The following is a 25,981-nucleotide window of genomic DNA, read 5'->3' as shown; positions in this document are numbered from 1 at the left end:
ATGTAGTAAGTTATATTTAATGTTTTTACTACAATTCCCTTTTATTATTCCTAACAAGAACAACTCTGGTTTAAACTCTATCCGATCTTTCACTATTTCTTGGATCCAACTCCAAATTTTGGTCCAATATTTATGGGCTTCCGGACATAACCACCACATATGATAGAAGGTACCTTGATTTTTATTGCATTGCCAGCATCTTGGATTCATATTAGGGTACATTTTGGCCAATTGGAACACGGAGTCTTAAAAGACAGAAGGCTATGTCTGGGGGGTGGGGGGATTATGGGGGTTATTTTCTAGCCAATCCTGCAAGGAAAGAGGGGTTTCGGCGGTCTGAATTAAAACGGGGGGACTGGCTATCTTTTGAAGGGGTGGAATTGCTAGAAAGAAATCTCTGCTCACAAAAAAAGGAACTGGCTCGATTTGGCTGGCCTGTTGGTTGAATTAGAGCGGGGTTTAAAGGGGAGAAGGCTGGGCCTGGTGGGGGATTATGGGAGTTGTCATCCAACATATCTGGCAAGGTTTGCCATCAGAAGTTGTGGGTGCTCCAATCACTAGAGGTTTTCAAGAAGAGATTGGAATAATAAGGGTATACCTGAGGGTCTCTGGCTTGACCAGAAGGTTGGACTAGATTACAGGAGTCTCCAACCCTGGTCTGGCACTGGTCTGCAGCATGCCAGAAATCAGTCTGCGCAAACCAGTGAGGCCCCATCCATCCACGGGACACAACCACGTTCCCTCCGGCCTGCAGAACAACCTCCATGGAATTGGTCCCTGGGGCCCAAAAGGTTGGGGACTACTGGACTAGAACAGTGGTCACCAACCAGTGGGCCGGGGACTACTGGTGGTCCACGAGAAAGTTTTGGTGGTCCGCAGAGAAATGTCACCCCCAAAACAATTAATCCAGGCTGCGGGGGAACACAAGGCTTGCGTTGCTTGCATTGCTAACAACACGAGGTAGTGAGGGGAGGGGGGAAAGGGGGGGGGACTTGCCCCACACGCCTGGCCTGACCACCGGGCTGCTTCTTTCCACTTCTTTCTCCTGCTTTTGGCTGCCTGCAAGGAAAGCAGCCGAAGTCTTTCTTTCTCTCCCCCAAATTCTGCCAGAAATGAGTCTTTGGGACCCTGCAAGGCCTCCTGCTCCAAGAGGCTGCACTGGCAAAGACTCATTTCTGGCAGAGTTTGGGGGAGAGAAAGAAAGACTTCTGCTGCTTCTGCTGTTTTCCTTGCATGAAGCCAAAAGTCTCCCTCTCCCCCCCCCCGAGAACAGAGCTGGAGATGGTATCTGCGATCCCAAATAAAGAATGATCGATCAGTAGGAAAACGGGGTGGGGGATTTTCCTGCAGACTTTTGGGGGGGATTTCCCCAGGGTCTCTGGTCCACGGGATTCAAAATTATGAGTTTGGTGGTTCCTGAGGTCCAAAAGGTTGGCGACGCCTGGACTAGATGACCTACAAGGTCCCTTCCAACTCTGCTGTGCCGTTATTCCGTTCAATCGCTTTCAAAAGCTAGATTCTGCCACCACTGGCAGCCACCATGCTAGGGTGGGGTGGGGGGAGTTTTCCCTTCCCTGAGGGGTGCAGTAAATGGGGAGGGGCTGCAGCAAACAGGAAGGGGACCAAGGCTGGTTTGGCGAGTCCCCGAGTCCTCCTTAACGGATGCAAACAGCTGGCTGGTCCCGAAAGGGTGTTTACTGCAAGCTAAGTCAAAACAGATGTTGGCCGCCAGCCTTGGACAACATCTGTTTGTCTCGGGCCAAGAATTTGGGGTGGGGGGCTGAATGTGTGTGGGGGAGAACCAGCCAGCCCACTCTCCCAGGGCACACCCGCCCGTCACTTCTCTCTCTCTGCTCCGCATCCGGCCAGAATTGGGGGGTGTTTGCCTGGAGACGTGTGAAGAAGGGGTGCCAGAGACCGTGCCAAGCGCTTGTCAAGGGGTGAGTGATGGGAGTTTTTTTCTGGGGTGGGGCTGGGGGCTGGGAAAGGGGGCCGAGAGGGGGATAGAGAGCCAGGCCAGGCCTGGGAGAAGGAGAAGGAGTTGGGAAGGGGAGGAAGGAAAGTCGTATGTGCGTAAGTGGCAGAAAAAGAGGTGCGTTTTTCGTAAAGTTGCACCAAAGGGGCCTTCGTTCCATCTAGTGGGGGTCCAAGCCCTGAAGGAGAAAAAAAAATAGGGGTGCCCCTTCTCAATTTGGGAGGGTTTTTTTTTTGCACCAGAGAGAGTGAAATAATATATTTCCAGTGCCTTAATTTTGTGCCCAGCCGTTCTAAGCCATGATCTTTTGACAATCCTGGATTGTTCTGCTGCCCGAATGCTCTAGAGGACTTTTGGGAAAGCGAAGAACTGGCCTGTTTTCCCCACAAGGCTCTCTTAGGTTTGAGGGGTGGGTGACATTTGTAGGCAGTGCACTGAGGACAAGATAGTCCTTGGGGTGCTCGGTAACACACACACACACACACACCGAGCCTCTAAAGTGTGCCAGCAAACCGGAATGCATGTCCTTGCAAGCAAATGTTGAGAAATCTGGAATTTGATGTTTGTTCTGACTCTGCTCCGGGCCACTTTTTCCTTCTCACCGGCACGTTGGTTCAAAAACGGAGATAATTTGACTGGCTATCTAAAGTTTATTCTGTACATGAAATTAATAGTCATATCCATGGCGCTTTGGGTTTATGTCCCAGGCAAAAACTGCAAAACGTATTATAATTCACCTGATTTGCACTTAAAAAGGACCCTTTCCAGATTGTTCACGCTTCAAATCACACAGACACACACACACACACACACACACACATATATGCCCCGGGGTCACATGATCCCCTTTTACCACCTTCTGACAAAAGCATCGTCAATGGGGAAGCCAGTTTCGCTTAACGTCCGGGTTACTCACTTAATGGCAGTGATTCACTTAACAACTTTGGCAAGAAATGTTGCAAAACAGGCTTAACAAATGTCTTGCTTAACAGCAGAAATTTTGGGGTCGTGGTCATAAGTCGAAGATTACATATAGATTTTTTCTATCTATCTATATCTATCTATCTATCTATCTATCTATCTATCTATCTATCTATCTATCTATCTATCTATCTATCTACCCTGTTTCTCCAACAATACGGCCTCCCCCAATAGGAAGTCCCAGCATGTTTTATAGGCATGAAATGAAATTAAGCCCCTCCCCCCAAATTAAGGCCTATATTAAAACATGCGAAATGGGGGGGGAATGGTGGGGGGGCTTGCCGTTAGGAAGTACTTTTGTTGCACACCCGGATATGGTGCTGCCTGCATTGACCCTGATATGAAGTGCCCCACCAACGCCGAGGTCAACATCCAAGCCGTCGCCGCCCACCCGCCTGAAGATGCAAGGGGGGGGGGAATTAAGTCACCCCCGAAAAGACGGCCTAGCCATTTTTTCGGGGCTCAAAAAAAAAAAAGACCTGGCCTTATATGAGAAACATGGTATCTATCTATCTATCTATCTATCTATCTAGCTAGCTAGCTATCTAGCTATCTAGCTATCTAGCTATCTAGCTATCTACCTATCTACCTACCTACCTACCTACCTACCTACCTACCTACCATCCTGTCTGTCTTTTTATCTATCCATCCATCCATCCATCCATCTTCTTCTAGACATAAACACTTAGCCTGGTACTAGGTTATCCGTTTCTGCAGGTAAACCTGACTTATGACAATCGGGCCAATATGACGACCAAATATTTTTGTTGGTCTCAATGGTCGAAGTTATAACTTTTTTTGCCCTCGTTGTTAGGCCAATCCCCGCCAATGTGAGTCACACAATGCACAAATGGGGTTGACTTTGCTGGGAAGGTCACAAATGGAAGTCACGTGATTGCAGGGAATGGCTGCGAAGGTTGTAAGTACGAGGACCGGCCGTAATCAGCTGTCAACTCATAAAATATTTCTATGGTCTTTTTAGTGTTGCCAACAGAAAGGGAGGGGGAAGCAGTGCAGCAGCTTGCAAACCAAAAGTGCATTCCATAAATGTTTTCAAAGATAGTAATTAGGTGACTGAAGTTTCTGCCTTGCAAAATTCTAATTGGAGAGCATGATTGATGACTCTGGGCTATGGAGGTGTCCCATTGGAGAATATGAATTAGGATGCACCCAGGGGATGGAGGGAAAACCAGGGTCAAGGGTGACAATGAATTCTATGTTTCAGAGTCAGCTACACCCAGGCAGTGCCGGCATGATAACTCCCAATAAATCCTTTTTAAAGTTTTGGTAGTTTGGCTCGAGACTCATGATTTAGGTGGGGGTAACTGCTGGAATCCTGACATCAGCGTCGTTGCAACTTTGAACAAATACAAATAAACTAAACAAATATTGGTTATAACTCAAGGACAGCCTGCCTAGCTTCACCTTTCGCCTTGCCAGCCAGCTTTGAGCCAGTGAGAGAATTGGATGGCAGGGGTTTAAAAAAATAAAACTAAAAATAAATGTTGGATAAACTTAAGTGGCAGGTTGACTTTTACGTATATTGTGTGTACCTTTGTCTGACGAAAGGCTGTGTTTAGCCTTCCTTAGAGACAATAGCTCTCTTGTGTAAATAAATATACATACACACATCTCTGGAGGAGTTTTCTTGCAATCAAAGTCCTCGGATTCATCCAGGCACAGAAAACGGATTTAAAACGGAATAAATCCCAGCGTTTTGGAGGAAGGCGTCCCGCCGTTATCTCTTTGAGTAAAGCCAAATTGGGTATATTTATTTTATTCCTCTCTTTAACTTTTGCATGCTGTTAAAAAACAACAACAACAACAAAAACGGAGCGAGTTTGGGATCGGAGAAGATTTTGTTCAGCCTGGTATGTTAATCCTGCTATAGGTAGTCCTTGATTTACAATGGTTCATTTAGTGACCACTCGAAGTTACAACGGCAATTAAAGTAGTTGCCTCTTGAAAAAGCAGTTTTGGAGGACCTGGATGACTGAGAATATATATAGACTACAAGCTGCAAATATTTTGAATAGATAGATAGATAGATAGATAGATAGATAGATAGATAGATAGATAGATAGATACCGTATTTGCCGGCGTATAAGCGACCCGGCGTAGACGACCCCACCACCACCGGAACGCCCTCCAGAAATCCCGGGCTGCAGCGGCAGGGCAGAGTGCCAGGGGCCGTGGGAAGAGCAGGAAGGCTGCAGCCTCGGGCGGAGCGGGCGGCGGGATGAAGCGGGCGCGCAGGGGATCAGGAAGCCAGAGGCGCCGCTCGTCCAACAAGCATCCGCGGCAGTGGATATCGGCTATAAGCACCCCCACTTGGAGGCATGTTTTGGGCAAAAAGTGTCTTATACGCCGGCAAATACGAGATAGATAGATAGATGATAGATAGATAGTATAGATTAGATATAGATATGATATAGATATAGATATAGATAGATATAGATATAGATATAGATATAGATACAGATAGATAGATAAAAGCAAAATGCCACTCACGCATCATCACAAAATCTCCAGAACCGTAAAGCCTACAAACTTGAAATTTGGCACGTTATGTTCCTCTTGGCTACTAGGTGCTCACTAAGAAAGCATTTTTCCAAATGACCATCAGAGCATTAGTATTTCCTATAATATTATTATTATTAGCACGCTCTGATGCTAAGGAATTCTACTTCCCTCCCCACCTGGAAAGAAATCTCTTTCAAATGGTACTTTCACAGCGCCAAGCAGCTTTAGTACAGAACAGTTGAGCTAAGCCACGCCCAGGCTCCTTGCTGTCTCTTTCTTGCTCGCACAGCAAATACTCTTTCAGTTTCCAAACAGCCCTCAACACTCTCACACACTGACAGGACGCTAGCCGGATGAATACCGATGGATGCTGATAGGCAGAGGCAGAATTGTTTTCTCCTTTATTTTCCTCCCCAAAAACTAAGCCAACCACATAGTTTCATACCAAAGCACGGGTATCGAACTAGATTTTAAATAATTTTTTCATTGCTTGTTCTTCTTCTCCCAGGTGTGAAAATGAAGTTGATTTCCTGCATCTTCCTGGCCACCCTGCTGAAAGCTGCATTCCCCCAAGAGGACCCCAATACTTACACGGTAATAAAGGGGGCCGAATCAAAGCTCCGAGGGTCCAAATTCCTAAAACAGAAACAAGATTGGAACCCCCCAAAATTTGTCTTCCATGAGCCCAGAACTGCATTCTTAGTGGAGGTATTGAGAACAGGGTGATTGTGGGAATGCTGTATTCAAACTGGGGAAATCAGATTATATCCTTTGCTCAGATTTTCTGGAGAAAACCAGAAATGTGTGCCTTTCTCTCTCTCTCCCTCCCTCTCTTAGCCTAAACCAGGGGTGTCCAACCTTGGCAACTTTAAGACTTGTGGACTTCAACTCCCAAAGCTGGCTGAGGAATTCTGGGAGTTGAAGTCCACAAGTCTTAAAGTTGCCAAGGTTGGACACCCCTGGCCTAAACTATCCTGCAGGGTTGTTGTTAGGATATGGAGGGGAGGGAGAGGACCATGTAAGCTGCCTGTAAATAACATTACAATACAGGTAGTATCGACGTACAACCACCATGGAGCCCCAGATTTTGTGTTGCTAAGAGAGACACTTGTTAAGTGAATTTTGACCCCCTTTTATGACCGTTCTCGCCACCGTTGTCAAGTGAATCACTGCAGTGGCGAAGTTAAGTGGTTTGTTAAGTGAGCCGGGCTTCCCCATTGACTGTGCTTTTTGGGAAGATTGCGTGACTGTGATGGCCCGGTGTGTAACACAAACGTCACAAAATCCAAAACGTAAATAAATGTCCTTTAATGCCTCCAACTTGGCCCCACTGTTCAATCCTTCTCAGTTGGAGATAAAACGTACTCAAAAATAGCCTTCAAAGAAAAAGCAATACAGTCCGAACTTAATGAGCAGATGGAGGTGAAATAAAAAACCAAAACAAACTACAATGAAGGAAATTCCACAACAGACCAGGATAAGTAATTACCAACTTCAAGGAGATAACAAGGCACAGTCTGTTGGAAGGATGCCAACCAAGATAACTTCAGCCCAAAATAACACACGCTTTGGTTCTGGCAATGCTGTGTTTTAACCATCTCTCTTATATACTATTCTCCCCAGCTGCAACCAATGAGGGGGATCATGGCCGCTTCCTCTCTCGTAAGCCAAGTTCCTCCCTGCGTGCCCTAAGATGAAGAGGGGATGGGCCTGGTTCTTCCTCTTACTGCCCAGCCGACCTGTGCCTTTCCCCAGCCTCCTCCACAACCTCCGGAGCCACACCTCCACTCCCTGTTGGCTGTTCCTCCTCTCCCTCAGAGTCGGACTCTAACAAGGGCATGACAGTGACCCCAGGGAGGCTGCAACCATCATTAAGTCTGAAAATGGTCCTAAGCCGCTTTTTAAAAATGCCATCGTAATTGTGAGCAGTCACTAAACGGATGGCTGTTTAAGTCAAGGACTTACGGCTGCTTCGGTTGGACGTGAAAATAAAAACCAGAAAGGAAAACCAGATAGAAAACCAATTTGCAATTCCAAAGATTTTGTTTTGCAGGAAAGGATTTTAGTCTGTCTCCAGTGCCATGAATCCAAATTGGGGGAGAGTGAAGGGGGAAGTAAAAAGGCCCTGAGCAAATGCAGAGTGCTTTGCCATCACAAACAAGGAAAGGCCAATTCACATCTGAGAGTCGTTTCAATAACCTTAGAGTTATCCTTGACTTACAATCTCATTCGTTTAGCGTCCTTCGAAGTTACAACTGGGGAAAAAAGGGACCAGTCCTCACAGTTATGTCCATCGTAGCATTCTCCATGGTCACATGATCCAGATTCGGGCGCTTGGCCACTGGCATGTACTTACGACAGTTGTAGCATCCCGAAATCATGCAAATGCCATTTTTTTGACCTTCCCTGCCAGCTTCGGATGAGTCAATGGGGAGAAGCCGGATTGCATAATGACCGCGCAATTCACTTAACTACCAAGTTGGTTCACATAACAACGGCAGCTCAAAAGCTCATTAAAAGGTGACACGATTCAAAGGTGGCATAGATGGTACATGTGGCTAGAAAAAGAGAGATAATTAGAAAAGATGATTAAATAAGAATTCTCAAGAAAGTGATACACAAGATATAATAGGATAGACAGAAGGATCAAAGATTTATAATAATCAGTGTAATATACGTATTAAAGATAGGTATGAATAGATGTTAAAAGAATAAGACAATATTAAAGATGTATAATAATAACTATAATATAAAGGCAATATGTATTGAGGATTAATGACAAAGATAATGTAGACTAAGATAGGTACGAATAGATGTTAAAGTATAAGACAATATTATACGTGGATGTCAATGTTGTTGAAAAAGTAATTAAGATTTGTACTGGTGGAAAATAATAAAAATTTATTGGGGGGGAAAAAAGGTGGCCTAATTCATTGAGCAGCCACTTTGCTTGGCCCCAATTCTGGTTGTACAGTCGAGGAGTTAAGTAAAGGGAACTCTGAGCATATGCAGAGGGTGCGTCTTCTAGTCATTTATTTAGAATTAAAAATGGCTTTTATAAAGGATTAAAAATGGCTGCAATCCAGAATCTGACCAGTTTCTTTCCATTTCTCCCCGTCGTAGGAATGCACCGACGGCTATCAGTGGGACGCCGAAACTCAGCACTGCAAAGGTAAAACACAGCCGCCACCCCCCAAACCAGTGAAAAACAGACACAGAAACAGATGAACAGAGTTGGAAGGGACCTTGTAGGTCATCTAGTCCAACCCCATGGCCAAGCAGGAGACCCTACACCATTTCTGACAGATGGCTATCCAGTCCCTTCTTAAAAGCCTCCAGGGATGAAGCTCCCACAATGTCTGAAGGCAACTTTTGTTCCATGGGTTGATTGTTCTCCCTGTCAGAAAGTTTCTCCTTATCTCCAGGTTGAATCTCTCCTTGTTCAGTCTCCATCCATTATTTCCATCCATTATAACAGCATTCAGGCTACATTCCACTGCCCCAATCTTTCAGTGATTGGGTCAAGGGGTTGTGTGAATGAGACTTACATGGTGGGGTGGAGGAAAAAACAACAACAACGATAGAAAATAATGTTTTTTTCAAAATTTCTGTCTGCCTCAAGAAACAAATGGATGGAAACTAATCGAGGAGAGAAGCGACCTAGAACTAAGGAGGGATTTCCCACAGTGAGAACAATTAGCCGGTGGAACTGCTTGCCACCAGAAGTTGCCAGTGCTCCATCACTGGAGGTTTTTAAAGAAGGGATTGGACAATGAGCTTTGAAGTCAATTGGTTTGGGGCAGTTTCACATGTGCAAATCCTGTTTGATTACCATTGTGTGTCTCTGTGTTATGGTGGTTTGTGACCTTAGAAATCAGGAACCAGGTTTAGCCCAGTTGGGTGAACCTACCGGTGATAACCTGGAGATTGGGTCCTCATTTTACCAACCTCAGAAGGCCGAATCAGTCAGGATCAAACTACTGGCTGTGGGCAGAGTTTGTTTGCAATTCTGCATTCTAACCAAAGGGAGGGAGGGAGGAAGGAAGGAGGAAAGGGAAGGAAGGGAAGGAAAGGAAAGGAAAAGGAAGGAAGGAAGGAAGGAAGGAAGGAAGGAAGGAAGGAAGGAAGGAAGGAAGGAAGGAAGGAAATGGAAGGGAAGAATGAAGGAAGAAAGGAAGGAAGGAAGGAAGGAAGGAAGGAAGGAAGGAAGGGAAGGAAGGAAAAGAAAGAGAAAAGTGAGAAAGAAAGGGAAATGGAGGACAAAGAATGATAGGAGACAGAAACAGGAAGGAAGGAAGGAAGGAAGGAAGGAAGGAAGGAAGGAAGGAAGGAAGGAAGGAAAAAAGATAGCAATAAACTTCTATACCACTTTATGGTGCTTTCCAGCCCTTTCTAAGCGATTTACAGAGTCATCCTCTTGACCCCAACAATCTGGCTCCTCATTTGGCCGACCTCGGAAAGAAGGAAGGTTGACTCCACCTTGAGCCAGTCAGGATCGAACTGCTGGCAGTCGGCAGAATTAGCCTGCAATCCTTCCTTCCCAACCACAGTGCCCCCTCCCCCCACAAGGCGGAATCATTGCAAGTGGACAATTTGAAAAAAAAACATTTTAATTTTTTAACTTCGGAGAGGTTTCTTCCTGTCCAGATATCAACGAATGCGAGACCATCCACCACGCCTGCAAAGGGGAGATGAAATGCATCAACCATTACGGAGGCTACCTGTGCCTTCCGCGGTCCGCCTCGGTCATCAACGATGTCAACGCTGAACGAGCCCCTCTTGACAGCCCCCCCAGGCCGAGACCTCGCCCACCGGTCCAGCCCTCCGGCCGACCTCACACTTGCTCCCAGGGCTACGAGCCTGACCACTATGGATCGTGCGTGGGTGAGTTGGCCGGGCCTGAATTCCAGGGGTGGTATTCAGCCGGTTCGGACCGGTTCTGCAGAACCGGTAGCTGCAATGTTGAGTAGTTGGGAGAACCAGCCAATCCCACCTCTGACTGGCCCCACCCCCATATCTATTCTCCGCCTCCCGAGTCCCAGCTGATTAGCTGGGTCTCCTTTGGTTGCCCTGCACAGGAGAACGGATCTGGAAAGCAGGTTAGTGGGGTGGGAGAGATTTTGCAGTATCCTTCTCCTGCCACGCCCACCAAGCCACACCCACCATGCCATGCCATGCCCACCAAGCCACGCCCACACAACACCACGCCCATCAAGCCACGCCCACAGCTGATCAGCTGGGTCTCCTTTGGTTGCCCTGCACAGGAGAACGGATCTGGAAAGCAGGTTAGTGGGGTGGGAGAGATTTTGCAGTATCCTTCTCCTGCCACGCCCACCAAGCCACACCCACCATGCCATGCCATGCCACGCACCACCATGCCACGCCCACAGAACACCACGCCCATCAAGCCACGCCCACAGCTGATCAGCTGGGTCTCCTTTGGTTGCCCTGCCCAGGAGAATGGAGCTGGAAAGCAGGTTAGTGGGGTGGGGAGGGAATGGAAATTTTGCAGTAACCTTCCCCCTGCCACGCCCACCAAGCCACACCCACAGAACCGGTGGTAAAAAACTTTGAATCCCACCAAAGCCGAATTCCCAGAAAGAAAAAATTTAACGCACAATTTGGAGGTGTTAAAATGACTCGGCTGCATCCGAGATGGTAAAGAAAAACCCGGCTATGCAGATGTTGCTGAATATAAATTGAATATAGATTCTACAGCAGCACAGGTAGTCCTCGACTTACGACAGTTCGTTTCAAAGTTACGGCGGCACTGGAAAAAAAGTGACTCCTACACTTATGACCACTGTCGCCTCCTTATGGTCGCATGGTTTACATTTGGGACGCTCAACAACTGGTTCACATTTATGACGGTCGCTCTATCCCAGGGTCTCATGATCCCCTTTTGCGACCTTCGGACAAAGTCAGTGGGAAAGCCAGATTCACTTAATGACCGTTAACAACTGCAGGGTTTTCAACTTAACAAATGTGGCAGGAAAAGTCGTAAAATGGGACGAAACTCGCCAAACACATTTCATCATACATTTGGGGCTCAACTGGGGTTGGGAGTGTGGAGGGCTGCCTTGTATTCCTTAACTTTGGCAGCTGGAAGACGGGTGGACTTCAACTCCCAGAATTCCCCAGCCAGCCGGCCCAGAATTCTGGGAGTTGAAGTCCACCCGTCTTCCAACTGCCGATGCTAAATATCCACGCTCAAATCTAGATATATATATAACAGCAGAAAAGTTGGGCTCAAGAGTTGGTCGTAAGTCGAGGACTACGTGTATTTCATGGACAGAAAGAGTCTGGATTTTAAGATGCACCCGAAATAAAATCCCGATTTTCTTCCAGGATGGGACTATTGGGGAGTATGGAATTCCCACGAGATCCCTGCAAGTTTCCACTCCCCTTCCGCCATTTTTTCCCCCCTCACAAACCTTTGACGTTTGCTCTGCCTTTTGTGTGTCCCGTGTAGACGTGGACGAGTGTGAATATGATTTGCACGACTGCCAGCCCAGCCAGCAGTGTATCAACACCATCGGTAGTTTCCACTGCCAGTGCCCGGAGGGCTACCGGAAGATTGGCACGGAGTGTGTAGGTAAGTGTGTCGCACACACGCTGGCCCCGCCTGAAACGGGGTTATGTCAGGCACTGCTTAGTGTGTTGCTGGAGCTCAGGTGTCGCCTGTACCTACAGCATAGCCCTACTACCGGAATGCCTGCAATGGTATACGGTCTACTTGAGCAGGAGGTTGGACTAGAAGATCTCCAAGGTCCCTTCCAACTCTGGTATTCTGGATTCTGACAGGGTTGGACTAGAAGACCTCTAAGGTCTCTTTCAGCTCTGTCATTCTGTATTCTGACAGGGGATTGGACTAGAAGACCTCTAAGGTCCCTTCCAAATCTGTTATTCTGTATTCTGATGGTGTCATGCCCCTGGTGGAGACTGACTCAGAGGGAGAGGGGGAACAGCCGGCAGGGAGTGGAAGTGTGGCTCCGGAGGTTGGGGAGGAGGCTGGGGAAGGGCAGAGGCCGGCTGGGCAGTCAGAGGAGGACCCAGGCCCATCCCCTCTCCATCCTAGGGCACGCAGGGAGGAGAGGATCAGGGTAAAACGTGGTCTATTGGGGAGGAGAGGGCCATGATCCTCTTCATGGGCTGCAGCTGTGACAACTGGATAAGAGGACGGACATGCGTATGGGCCAGTGCTGGAAACAAAGCTTGGAAATATCTCTATGGTTCCTCTCTGAGTTTGGCGTCCTTCCCAGCGTGTGTTCTGATATCTGTGGATGTTCTCCAGCCCTTATCATGCCTGGTTTGTGTTGTTTTTCATTTATAATTTAAACAGCATTTCCTCTTTGTTGTTATTGCTTGTATGGCAGCTTTTTTGTCTCCAGTCAAGGATATTTGGAGCTTGGAAGCAAAGTGAAGGAATAAAAGGGGCTTCACCTGTATTTTTGTAACTGTTTATTTTGTATCCCACCCTGGGGTTGGACTAGAAGGCCTCCAAGGTCCCTTCCAACTCTGGGATTCTGTTACTGGGACGTTGTTTAATGTATCATGTGGACCTTAATTATCACAAACATCTTTTTGGACATTTTTCCACCTTGGGTATGATGTCCCCACACATTTTACCAGCAAAATGTATAACAGCTACATGTACACAACCCAGGAAACTTAGTTAGATTTTAAACTAGCTCCAATCCTGATTTCTTTGGGGAGCTTCGCATGTTGTGCAGGGCTAAACCTGGCTCGTTGGAGCATTCTTAGGTTTCTACGAACCATGAAAGCAGGTCAACCTGTGTGTATTTTTCGGGCAATTAAAAAACAACAACAACTCAAATCTGAAAAGGATCAAGTCAGTGTCTCAGAGAAGAAGGCGAAACCCTCTGCACATGTCCAGAGGCAGAGCAGGGTGGATATAATGTCATAATCCCATTCAGAAATTCCTTCTCGTTTCCCCCCCCCCTCTTTTCCGCTACAGACATCGACGAATGCCGCTATCGCTATTGTCAACACCGTTGTGTCAATTCCCCAGGATCTTTCACCTGTCAGTGTGAATCTGGATTTCAGCTCGCCAGTAACAACCGCTCATGTGTCGGTAAGAGAAAATTCACACACACGCACCCTGGAAATCCTATGGTCCTTGACTTACGACCGCAATCGTGCCCGAAATTTCTGCTGATCCGTTATTTAGTGGCCCTGGTGGGCAGGTTTAAGAGACCCAAGGGAGTGTTTTAAAGGTAGAGGGTGGCCCTGCAACCCCAAAGACTCCCTATATTTTAAGTCTATTTAGCGAGGATTGTATTTGCACAATATTGGAACAAATGAAGAAACACCGCCGAGATGAAGAGGTAATTAGAAAGATACTAGACTGTGCAAGCAATGGACAGACTTGCACTGAAGATTAAACAGAAAGAAAAAAACAGAATGCTATCAAACATGGACTTTATTTTACCAGTGGTTGGGAAAAAAAAGAGGTGGAGATTAAGAATGTATTCATGTATTGTTAAGCAAATTAAACAACCCGGACAACACAACGTTAGTAAAGCACTAACAAAACATAAACAATAGAAAAATCAATAAAATCGCAAAGGGGGAAAATAAAGTCTTTTAGCAGCGTACAAACCCTCAGGGTCAAGTATTATTATGGGATGCCAAGTTTGACCTTTTTTTTGCAACTTCCTCTCCCAGATGTGAACGAGTGCGAGATGGGAGCCCCTTGCAAGCAACGGTGCTTCAACACCTACGGAACTTTCATCTGCCGTTGCAACCAAGGATATGAGCTAGACCACAACGGCTTTACCTGCAAAGGTAGGCTAGTTTAGCCCCACCCCCTTTATTCTTCCCACACCTGGTGGCAAGCTTCTCCCCCTTCCTCTTTGCTCTTTGCTGGTTGCTGCGGTGGGGAAACCAGGAGGAAAGAGAGAAAGAGAAACGGATCAATTCGCCGCCTTGAGTTATTTATAAATATATTATTATTATTATTATTATTATTAATTATTATTATTATTATTATTATTATTATTATTATTATTATTATTATTATTATTAAAAAGTACTTTATTAAAGTTCAGGATATTAAAAAGTTTACAAAAAGTAAAATGTTAAAAAGCTTTACAAAAGTTTCTGTAATAGAAATTATATCAACATCTTTCAATATCGTTTTCTTGGCAGTACACTAAGTACCATATGTACACTTAGAATTTAACAGGTTTTTTTTCATATTAACTATATTAATTCACAGTTCTTAATGTTAATAAACAAAGCTATATCATCTGTATAGGTCACTAATTCAAGTAAAAAGGGAAGAAAAAAAGAGAGAAAAAAGAATATCATTGACACTTAATATATGTATATATATATCTAAAGCAAACATCAAGAGTATTTATAGACAATGTGCTGTAGTTTAATATTCCGTAAGTATGGGAGGAGGAAGGGAACACATTTATATCATTCATTATTGCATATTTCTGTATATCTCTACAGTATATCTAGGTAATTATAAATCCTAATCTGGATGTCTATCTAAATCTCGCTTTTTTTCCTAGCAGTTCCTCAATTTCTATAACTTCTCCCTCATCCTGTCTGTTTGCTAGTATTCCAATTTTATTTCCCTTTTTTCTTCTTTTTAAATTCCTTTTGTAACCTTTCTTTATTGTACTTTACTGTCTAACCATTGGTACCAAATGTTCCAAATTAAATAATATTCTGAGTCCTCCTTATCCTTTAATTTCAGTGTGAGCCTATCCATCTCTGCACATTCTAAAATTTTGTGAATTATAACCTTGTTGTTATTATTATTATTATTATTTAATGTAGTGGCATGCAGGTTGCCCTTGATGAATGGCAACTGAACTGAATATTTCTGCTGGAGATGTTTGTTAAGTGAGTTTTGCCCCCATTTTGCCACCGTTCTTGCCACCGTTGTTGAGTGAATCACTGCAGTTGTTAAGTAAGCAACACGGTTGTTAAGTGAATCTGTGCTTCCCCATTGACTTTGCTGTCGCAAAAGGGGATTGCATGACACTCCCCCCCCCGGACGCCGCGACCGTCATAAATAGGAGCCAATTGTCAAGAGTCTGAATTTTGATCAGGTGACCAGGGGGACGCTTGCAACGGTCATAAGAGCGGAAAAAACCCGGTCGTTTTTCTGTGCTATTATAACTTTGAATGGTCACCGTAGTAAGTCAAGGACTACCTATACCAGGCCAGAGAGTCTACAATGTTTTTACACACAGTAGAAGTCCTGGCAGTCGACAATCACTAGTAAAGGCAGGATATAAACAAAGAGAGGAGGAGGGAAGAAAGAAAGAAAGAAAGAAAGAAAGAAAGAAAGAAAGAAAGAAAGAAAGAAAGAAAGAAAGAAAGAAAGAAAGAAAGAAAGAAAGAAAGAAGAAAGGAGAAAGAGAAAAGAGAAAAGAGACAAAGAGAAAGAAAAAGAGAAAAAGAAAGAAAAAGAAAAAAAGTAAGAGAGAGAAAGAAAAACAGAGTGAAAGAAAAAAGAAAGAGAATTAAAAAAAGAAAAAGAGAAAAGAAAAGAAAGAGAAAATTAAAGAAACAAAGAAAGTAAGAAAGACAAAGAAAGAAAAGAGAGAGAAAGGGAAATAAAAAGAAACAAAGAGAAAGAAAAATAAAGGAAAAAGAGAGAAAGAAAAAGAAAAAACAAAGGAAGTAAGAAAGAAAGAAAAAAAACAGTGAAAGAAAAAAGAGAAAGAATGAAAAAGAAAGAGAAAAAGAAAAACAAAGGAAAGAAAGAAAGAAAGAAAAGAGTGCAGTGATTTGCTTAAGAACCATGGGAAAAAAGGTGTAAAATTGGGCATAGCTCCTTGAACAACCGCCTTGCTTAGCAACTGGAATTCTTTTCTCAGTCGTAGTCGTAATGCCGGCCGACCTGTAACGATCCTACTTTTTGTCCCTTCTCCTGCTCAGATGTGGACGAATGCAGCTATTCGAACTACTTGTGCCAGTACCAGTGTGTGAACGAACCCGGCCACTTCTCCTGCATTTGTCCTCAAGGTTACAACCTCGTGAGCACCCGGCTTTGCCAAGGTAACTGTCAGGATTTGGGGTTGGCACCAGGGAAGAGGGGTGGGTGGGGAAAAAAAAACAGGTACCAGGACTCCCTTGAATCAGGTTTGGAGAATGGAATAGACTAGAATAATAAGAGAAGAAGAAGAGGAGAGGAGAGGAGAGGAGAGGAGAGGAGAGGAGAGGAGAGGAGAGAGAAGAGAAGAGAAGAGAAGAGAAGAGAAGAGAAGAGAAGAGAAGAGAAGAGAAGAGAAGAGAAGAGAAGAGAAAACACAGAACGCAGAATATATATAATATAAATATAAGTAGAATAGAATACAATTCGGAATGGAATGAAAAAGAATAGTAAAATAAGAACAGAGTAGAATATAGAATAGAATAGAATAAAATATAGAATAAAATAGAAATAGAGTAGAATATGATTTGGAATGGAATGGAATAGAATAGAATAAATAGGATAGTAAAATGAGGACAGAATAGAGTAGAATATAGAATAGAATAGAATAGAATAGAGTATAGAATAGGAATAGAATAGGAATAGAATAGAAATAGAAATAGAAGAATAGAGAATAGAATATAGAAAAAATAGAATAGAATTCAGAATAGAATAGGAATAGAATAGAATCGAAATAGAAGAATATAGAATAGAATAGAATAGAATAGAATAGAATAGAATAGAATAGAATAGAATAGAATAGAATAGAATAATAGAATAGAATAGAATAGAATAGAATAGAATAGAATAGAATAGAATAGAATAGAATAAGAATCAAATAAGAATCGAATAGAGAATGGAATGCAATGGAATAGAATAGAGAATAGAATAGAGAATAGAATAGAATAAGAATGGAATGGAATGGAATAGGAATAGAAGAGAGAAGAGAAGAGTAAAGAAGAGAAGAAAGAATAAAATAGAATAGAGAATAGAATAGAATAAGAATAGAATAAGAATAGAATAGAGAATGGAATGGAATGGAATGGAATAGACTAGACTAGAATAAGACTAGACTAGACTAGACTAGAGAATGGAATGGAATGGAATGGAATGGAATGGAATGGAATAGAATAGAATAGAATAGAATAGAATAGAATAGAATAGAATAGAATAGAATAGAATAGAATAGAATAGAATAGAATAGAATAGAATAGAATAGAATAGAATAGAATAGAGAGTGGAATGGAATGGAACAGAATGGAATAGAATAGAGAATGGAATGGAATGGAATGGAATGGAATGGAATGGAATAGAGAATAGAGAATAGAGAATAAGAATAGAATAGACTAGTCCAGCTCTTTGCTCAAACAGGAGAATCTATACCATTATATTTTGGGCAAGGAGTGACTGCAATTTGCCAAAGTTAATTCAAAGGGGATCCTGCGTGGGTCGGGGAGGGGGGAAAGGACCTGGCTGGGGAGGGAGGCTGCTGGCAGTTTGGGGTGCCAAAGTGAGTAAAAGGGAATTTTTGGTGGGAGGGAGATGCCCTCTTTGATCCAACTCAGCCCCCGTTTTGGTTTGCAGAATTTGCCCAGCCCTGTCTGGGGGCTGGGATGTTATTGGGGCCACTTGGTTTTTGCAGTTGTTGTTTTTTTTTATAAAAAAAATCTCTACACTTCGGATAAAAATGCTTTCTTGTACATATAGAGATCTTTGTGGTCCTTTCTGCACCAGAGTTCAGCTAAATTAGAACCATTTAGAGAGAAGCTCAAGAGAAAATCCAAGGATGGTGACTGGGAAATATTGATTGAGAAAAGGCCAAACAAAGGCAGGGCCAAAATAATTTTGGCAGTATTTGAAGCCTGGATTTTTAACATTCCTTCCTTCTTTTCTATCCTCTTCTTTCCCTGAGCTCTTTTCTGTTCCCTTTCCTTCCTTCCTTCTCCTTTTCTCATTCCTTCCAATTCTTTTCCCCTCCCTCCTTCCTCTCTCCCTCTCTTCCAATTTCCTTCCTTCCCATTTCTTATTCTCTTTCTTTCCTCTCTCCCTCCCTATTCCTTCCTTCCCACAATTTCTTCATCCTTCATCCCTTTTTCCCCCTTTCTTTATCCTCCCTCCCTCCCTGTTTCTTTTCTTCCTTCCTTCCTACCCTACCCTCCTCTTCCTTCACTCTCCCTCCTTCCCTTTTTCTTCTTTTCCTTCCATCCTTCCGTCCCTCCTTCCCTTCCTTCATCATCCCTCCCTCCCTCCTTTTTCTTCTCTTTTCCTTCCTTCTTCCCTTCCTTCACCCTCCCTCCCTCCCTTTTTCTTCTTTTCCTTCCTTCCTTCCATCCCTCCTTCCCTTCCCTTCCTTCATCATCCCTCCCTCCCTCCTTTTTCTTCCCTTTTCCTTCCTTCCTTCACTCTCCCTCCCTCCTTTTTCTTCTCTTTTCCTTCCTTCTTCCCTTCCTTCACTCTCCCTCCCTCCCTCCCTTTTTCTTCTTTTCCTTCCTTCCTTCCATCCCTCCTTCCCTTCCCTTCCTTCATCATCCCTCCCTCCTTTTTTCTTCTCTTTTCCTTCCTTCCTTCACTCTCCCTCCCTCCCTTTTTCTTCTCTTTTCTTTCCTTCCTTCCATCCCTCCTTCCCTTCCCTCCCTCCCTCTTTCTTCTCTTTTCCTTCCTTCCTTTCTCCATCTATCGGTATGTCTATCTCCGGCACCCACAGACATTAACGAATGCGAGACAGACAGCCATCAGTGCACGGAGTCCCAGAACTGTGTGAACTTTCACGGAGGGTATCGGTGTGTGGAGAAGAAACTCTGCCAAGAGCCTTACATCCATGTCTCTGAAAAGTGAGTGGGGATAGGTCTGGAGGGTTGGGAGAGCGAGGGGAGGAAAAGAGGAAAGGAATTATAAACAGACCTTGTTGGGCTTGGACTGGGGCACAAAAGCTCCATTATACCGCCCGGAGTCAGTCCGATTGCAGCAATTTGGAAACGCCGCTCAGTGATTAACCAACCTGCAGAATGAGAAAGAAGAAATCCGGTGCTACATCCCATAAAATGGGTTCACACAGCATTCTAAACCCAGGTTCAGAAAACCAGGTGCTTGCATAATAATCTGCCACATTTATATGACGGGTCATGATTGCATGGGCTGGTATAAGCTGCTGTTTTTCATCCTCCGCAATTGTAAGATGGACGGACTTCCACTCCCAGAATTCCCCCACCAGAATACTTTTAAGATAACTGGACTTCTACTCCCAGAATTCCCCCACCAGAATACTTTTAAGATAACTGGACTTCCACTCCCAGAATTCCACAGTTAGCATGCTAGATGGGGAATTCTGGGAGTGGAAGTCCAGTTATCTTAAGATATGCTGGTGGGGGAATTCTAGGAGTGGAAGTTTATCCACCTTCAATAATCCCGGCTGGGGAATTCTAGGAATTGAAGTCCCTCTGTCTTAAAGAATGCTAGCTGGGGAATTCTGGGAATTGAAGTTCATTCACATTAAGACAGCAGCCATGGTTGAGAATCCCTGGTTTAGCAACCAGCTGAGACAGCACAGCTGGACCCCAACCAACCTCCTTCAACCAGTTTATTCCTCTTGCAGCCGCTGTCTGTGCCCGACCACGAACCCCCTTTGCCATGATAAACCTTCCTCTGTTATCTACCGGTACATGAGCATCTTGGCCGATCGGCCAGTGCCCTCAGACATTTTCCAAATTCAAGCCACCACCTTCTATCCAGGAGCCTACAACACCTTCCAGATCCGTTCAGGCAACGAGGATGGAGAATTTTACATCCGGGTAAGTCCGTATCCTAGCAACAGCCAATCACAGTCATTTTTCTGTGAGGATGCCGGCAGGTTGAATCTGGTACCCGGCTTTCTAACACGGATGCTTTCAAAGAACAGAGGTCTCCAAATGTGCCAGCTTCAAGACTTGTGGGCTTCAACTCCCAGAATCCCCCCTGGCTGGGGAATTCTGGGAGTTGAAGTCCACAAATCCTAAATTAACCACGTTTGGAGATCCTGACTTTAGGATTCTTAATAGATTTTATTTATTTATATTTTATTTATCCATCTTCAGTAATCTTGGCTGGAGAATTCTGGGAATTGAAGTCCACAAGACTTAAATTTACCAAGTTTGGAGACCCTGGCTTTAGGATTATTAATGGATTTTATTTATTTAGTGGCCAATTGCTTGGTTTGGCCTTCTCATACCACCCTTTTTGGTCCCTCTGGATGGAAAAACCAGCTCTTAATCCAATGATGGTCATCACAAAGTTCCTGGGTGTTGGTTTTTTTTTTTACATCCTTAGGAAAAAAATGTTTGGATAATTTACAGCCATAATTGGAACTAGAATATCCCTTGCTAAGCAAGGAGTTTGTTCAATGAATAATGCTTGGCTTTATGACTTCTTTTGCCATGGTTGTTAAGCAGATCACCACAACCAATGGACTCCAATTGTAATCTGTAATTGATCAATGTAATCATCCTGCCAGAGCGTTTGCAGCGTGACTATTACTATGAGATAACCCACGAGCAAAACTCAGCACACAAGAGATCTAGACATTTAACAGTGGTTTATATACAAGACATATACAGTAATATACGTGGTAGGTGAATACCTGACAAGCAATCAATCTTCTTAACTCTACACTCTATCACCACTGCTGCAAGGTTAGCTTTTGCCCAAAGATGGAAAGGTAATGAAATGCCAGATGAGATGGAAATCATTAGGAAGATTTGGACGTGTCCTGAAATGGATAAATCAACTCCAGAATTAAAAAAATAAGACCGAACCTGATTATAAAATTTGGGAGGAGTTTTACCACCGGTTGAAAAAAAAGGAATAAGTGTATCAAAAATGACTAAGGTTTATGTATATATGTAAATTTGTATTATTTTCTATATTACTTAACGAGGTAAGAGAAGTAGGTGTGTCAGGATGTTCATTGTTTTTAAATGTTTTTAAATGTTTTAAATGTTTTTAAAAACCACGTTCATTGTTTTTAAATGTCTTTCTTTTTTGTTTAATAAAAATTTAAATTAAAAAAAAAAGAAAACGGAGCTCGGGGTGGTGGTGAGTGGCCTGCACACGCCCCCTGGGTTCTGTTTTCGGCCACGACAGCCTCCTGCAGCCCTCTTCCAGCAAAAGTGGATCTGGGGATGGGTGGGCAGAACACACGGGCCGGTCCTTCGCTAGATCTAAGCACACACACCTCCACCGCGGGCCAGATGTGGCCCGTGAGCCTTGAGTTTGACACCCCTGACTTAGCGGGTTGAACCGATGTCGCGGGCTGGCGGGGGAAGCTTTGGTTGATTGGATTGTTTGAAAACTAAAAAACATTCTTCTCTCCGGAAATCACGAAGGCGCTTTTTCACCTCCGTTTTCCTCTCCAGCAAATCAGCAACATCAGTGCCATGTTGGTCCTGTCGCGGGCCGTGGTGGGTCCCCGGGAGTTTGTCCTGGATTTAGAGATGGTCACCGTCAATAACTTGATGAGCTACCAGGCCAGCTCGGTGCTCCGCCTCACCGTCTTCGTGGGGGCTCACCCGTTCTAATGGGGGGGGCAGATCTCCTCCCCCCCCCTTACCTGGCGTGGCAAGGAAAAGAGGGGTAAGTTGGCTTTGGGAATAGGGTGGGTCTCCGGTGGAGGGGAGAAGATGCACAGCACTGGGGTTGGAGTCTGTGCTTTGAGCAGAATAGAATAACCCAGTTGGAAGGGACCTTGGAGGTCATCAAGCCTAACCCCCCCTCCCCCTCCCCACTCAAGCTAAACCATTCCAGACAGGTGGCTGCCCAGCCTTTTACTTTAAAACCTTCCAGTTGATGGGAGCACCTGCAACTTCTTATTTTTTAAAAAAAATATTTTTATTGAACAATTTTCCTCATTTTATAACACCATTTTCATTTTTTTCAACGCTTCAGTATCGGTATACATACAATTTCCATACATTTTTATTGCATGTGTGTTTGTGTGTATATATGTATATGTATGTATGTGTGTGTATGTATATATATATATACCCACAAACACACACACTCTCCTATATCTGTTATTCCACTAAAATATGTACAATATGTATTTCTTACGCCAAATGTTTTTCCCTTTTACATGTTATGCATATTTTACATTTTATTATCCTACCTGTACTACTTCATATTCTTTATTTATCTTTATATCGACTGTTTAACCAATTGCGCCAGGCATTCCAAATCAAACAGTATTCCGTTTCTCATCTATCTTTTATTTCCATTGTCAATCTATCCATCTTGACACACTCTTAATACTTTCCTCGATTGCGCTTTCCTCAGACGTTAAGAGTGCTGCTCTCCCCCCCCCGCCCAATTTTGCGCATAAACAATTCTGGTCGCTGTTATTAAATGGAGCCCCTGCAACTCCGGAAGGCAAGCTGTTCTACCTGTGTGTGATGACCCAAAGGGGCGTGGCACAAAGGCAACCCAGTCAGATAATCAGTAGGGGTCCCTTTATTAGCCCCAACTTTGCCCCCAATGTCCTGGTTACCTTCTGAGCTGGAGAAAAACTCTCCCAGGAGCAGCCTTTGGCTGCAGAGAATCAAGTCCAAAACATGGTCAACACAAACTGTAACTATAAGTCCAATCAAGGCAAAATGAGATAATTAGTCTGGCTGGGCAGGAGAAGGAATTCCAGACATGAAGGAAAGGCAGTAATTCAACCCGGTTGGGAAGACGCCAGGAACGCAGATAATCAAAGGCAACACAAGATAAACTCATGTTTGTTCCCAGAAGCTGCCACACTCAGCTTGCATCTCTTTTAAACTCGCTTCCCAGCTGTGGCTAATGAAGGGAATCAGGGCCCTTTCCTCCCCCGTAAGCCACACAACCCACGTTGCTCTCTGCTCCGTTCTTCCCTGTGTGCTCTAGGATGAAGAGGGGGGGGGTGAGCCTGGGTCTTCCTCTGAACTCCCCTCTCCCTTGTTCTACCTCTTCCCTGCTCTGCCCAGCCGGATCTGCCCTTCCCCAGTTTCCTCCACAGCCAACGGAGCCACACTCCCACTCCCTGTGTCAGCTGTTCGTCCTCCTCCTGGGATTCAGACTCCAACAGGGACATGACACTGTGTATTCTGTTCTACGACCGATCTCTTTCCCCCCCCCCCCTTTCTCTCTTGCAGAAACGTCTGTCCAAGATGGAGAAACAATGAAGACAAACCGAGGGACACACAACTCTACAGGTGTGAAAAATGGAGTCCGATGCCCTCCGTGGACTTCCCCACCAACTGCCCATCAGAATCACCGGTGGCCAAGCCTGGACAAGGCCCCGCAGAACCATAGTTTAAAAAGACGTTGGACCCAATCCACCCTTTCTTAGCATCATCCCTTGACCCGTAACGCTGGCCAATAACGCAACCTTTTTCTCCTAATTCCCCAGGGAAGAACAAGTGGGATCAAAGAACCCATCCCTGCCCTGGGATGGAGGGAGGACATTGGAACAATTTCAGTAGAATTCCATTTTTATTTCTCTGGTTGGAAGAGAAAACGAGAGAAAGAGAGAGAGAGAGAAAAGAAAAAAAACAAGACCAATGAGGTTTAGTAAAAAGTTTGTTTTCTGGAAAAAGGAAAGACTGCAAAGGAGGGGATTTGTGGTGTCTGTGTTGCTTGACTGGTTTGGGAAAAATGGGAGCAGGGTGAAGTAAATGGAAAAATCAGCTCAGGTTTAGGGTCAGCTGTGGAAAGAGTGGCTTTACTCAAAGAGCAATTGTAGACTGGGTGGCTTTTGCAAAAGTTTGAGTAAAGTTATCTGTGTTTTAGGGGAGGGGAAGAGTAGAAAAGCACACCAGGAGGTGGACTTAACCAGGTTGATCTTGCTCGACTTGGGAGCTCAGTAGGATGCGATGCTTCAAGAGATTATCAGAAAGAGGTTTCGTTCAACCTTGGCAACTTTACACACTGTGGACTTCATGGCTGGCTGAGGAGTTCTGGGAGCTGAAGTCCTCAAAGCTTAAAGGCTGCCTTTGGCTAAAGTTTCTCAACCTTGGTAGCTTCAACTCCCAGAATTCCCCAGTCAGTATGCTTTAAGATGGCTGGATTTCAACTCCCAGAATTCCCCAGCCAGCATGCTTTAAGATGGGTGGACTTCAATTCCCAGAATCCCCCAACCAGCACACCTTAAGATGGGTGGACTTCAACTCCCAGAACCCCCCAGCCGGCATGCTTTAAGATGGGTGGACTTCAATTCCCAGAATTCCCCAGCCAGCATGCTTTAAGATGGGTGGACTTCAATTCCCAGAATTCCCCAACCAGCAGGCTTTAACATGGGTGGACTCCAACTCCCAGAATCCCCCAACCAGCAGGCTTTAAGAGGGCTGGACTTCAACACCATGATGGCTGGGGAATTCTGGGAATTGAAGTCCACCAATTTTCAAGTTGCCAAGGTTGAGAAACATTATCAGGTAGCTTTCAACTTACAATCATTCCTTTAGTGACCGAAGTTCCAACAGCGTTGAAGAAAGTGACGGTCAACCGATCCTCGGACTTGTGTCCATCACGGCATCCCCATGGTCATGTGACCAGAATATGGCTGCTTGGCAATTGGCAGGTATTTGCAATGGTGGCAGCCTCTCTGGGACACACGAGCCACCATTTGTGACCTTCCCACAAGCAGAGTCAGTTGGGGGTGAGGGTGGTAAGGCTGGATTCGCTTAACGGCCATCTGATCCACTTAACAACCGCAGCAATTCACTGAACCACCAAGGCGATAAAATCAGGCACAACTCACCCCAGCCATGAAATATCTAGTTCCAATTGTGGCCGTAAATATATACCTAGCCTACTATTTTGGAATAAATGAGTGTTGAGGAGTCACTTTATAAGAGGTGACTGAAAGTAGCCTCTGAAGCTAATTTAATTTGTTCCCCCAAGGTATGAAAAGTCCTGGGTGGAATTAGAGCATCGTGACTAAAAACAGACGTTAATTTGGACTCTGCAAGAAATAATATTTGCCTTTCGAATATTACAAATTCTTCCCGTGGTCATGGGGCTAAAGAAGGATTGCAAGTTATTTTTCTCTCTGACTGCCCAAATTTTTTTTTTTCCTCTTCTTCCCACTTGTAATATTTGAAAGCATCAAACAGGCAAATGACTACTCATCCTTAAGTCTGAATATTACTGGGGATCCTAAAATGGGGATTTTTAAAAATAACAATAATAATCCAGCCGATTATGGCAGTTCGAATCTCACCAGGCTCAAGGTTGACTCAGCCTTCCATCCTTCCGAGGTGGGTAAAATGAGGAGCCAGATTGTTGGGGGAACAAAAGGCTGACTCTGTAAAACCGCTTTGAGAGGGTTGGAAAGCACTATAAAGCGGTATATAAGTCTAAGTGCTATTGCTATTCAGCTCCAGCTCAAATCAAGGAGGGTTACTTTAAAAACGGTCATGTGGAATCCTGAAACATGATTTTGGAAATTATGGTTTATTAAATAAACCATAGTTGGCTGGCTTCACCCATGATGGCTTAGGACCCTGTAGGAAATTGGAAAAGGACTTGGCTGTGTTAGATCAGGAATTCTCTTT

General features: G+C 44.4%; 1 protein-coding gene across 1 annotated transcript; it reads left to right on the top strand.

Moving 5' to 3' along the window:
• The first annotated feature begins 1,617 nt into the window (after positions 1-1,617).
• Positions 1,618-24,024, top strand: EFEMP2 (EGF-like fibulin extracellular matrix protein 2). Its single transcript, XM_087943526.1, has 12 exons — positions 1,618-1,940; positions 5,988-6,073; positions 8,603-8,651; positions 10,127-10,363; positions 11,952-12,074; positions 13,458-13,574; positions 14,168-14,287; positions 16,406-16,525; positions 19,144-19,270; positions 20,032-20,227; positions 21,827-22,043; positions 23,582-24,024. The coding sequence occupies exons 2-11, from the start codon at positions 5,996-5,998 to the stop codon at positions 21,986-21,988; spliced, it is 1,329 nt and encodes a 442-aa protein (XP_087799652.1). The 5' UTR covers positions 1,618-1,940; positions 5,988-5,995; the 3' UTR covers positions 21,989-22,043; positions 23,582-24,024.
• Positions 24,025-25,981: the final 1,957 nt, after the last annotated feature.

This window comes from Notechis scutatus, chromosome 14, assembly GCF_049901735.1.
Source record: "Notechis scutatus isolate UNSWTSFEM ecotype Mainland chromosome 14, rNotScu1.2, whole genome shotgun sequence".
Taxonomy (NCBI): domain Eukaryota; kingdom Metazoa; phylum Chordata; class Lepidosauria; order Squamata; family Elapidae; genus Notechis; species Notechis scutatus.
The sequence above is the reverse complement of the archived record's forward strand: the minus strand, read 5'-3'. Positions and strand labels throughout refer to the sequence as shown.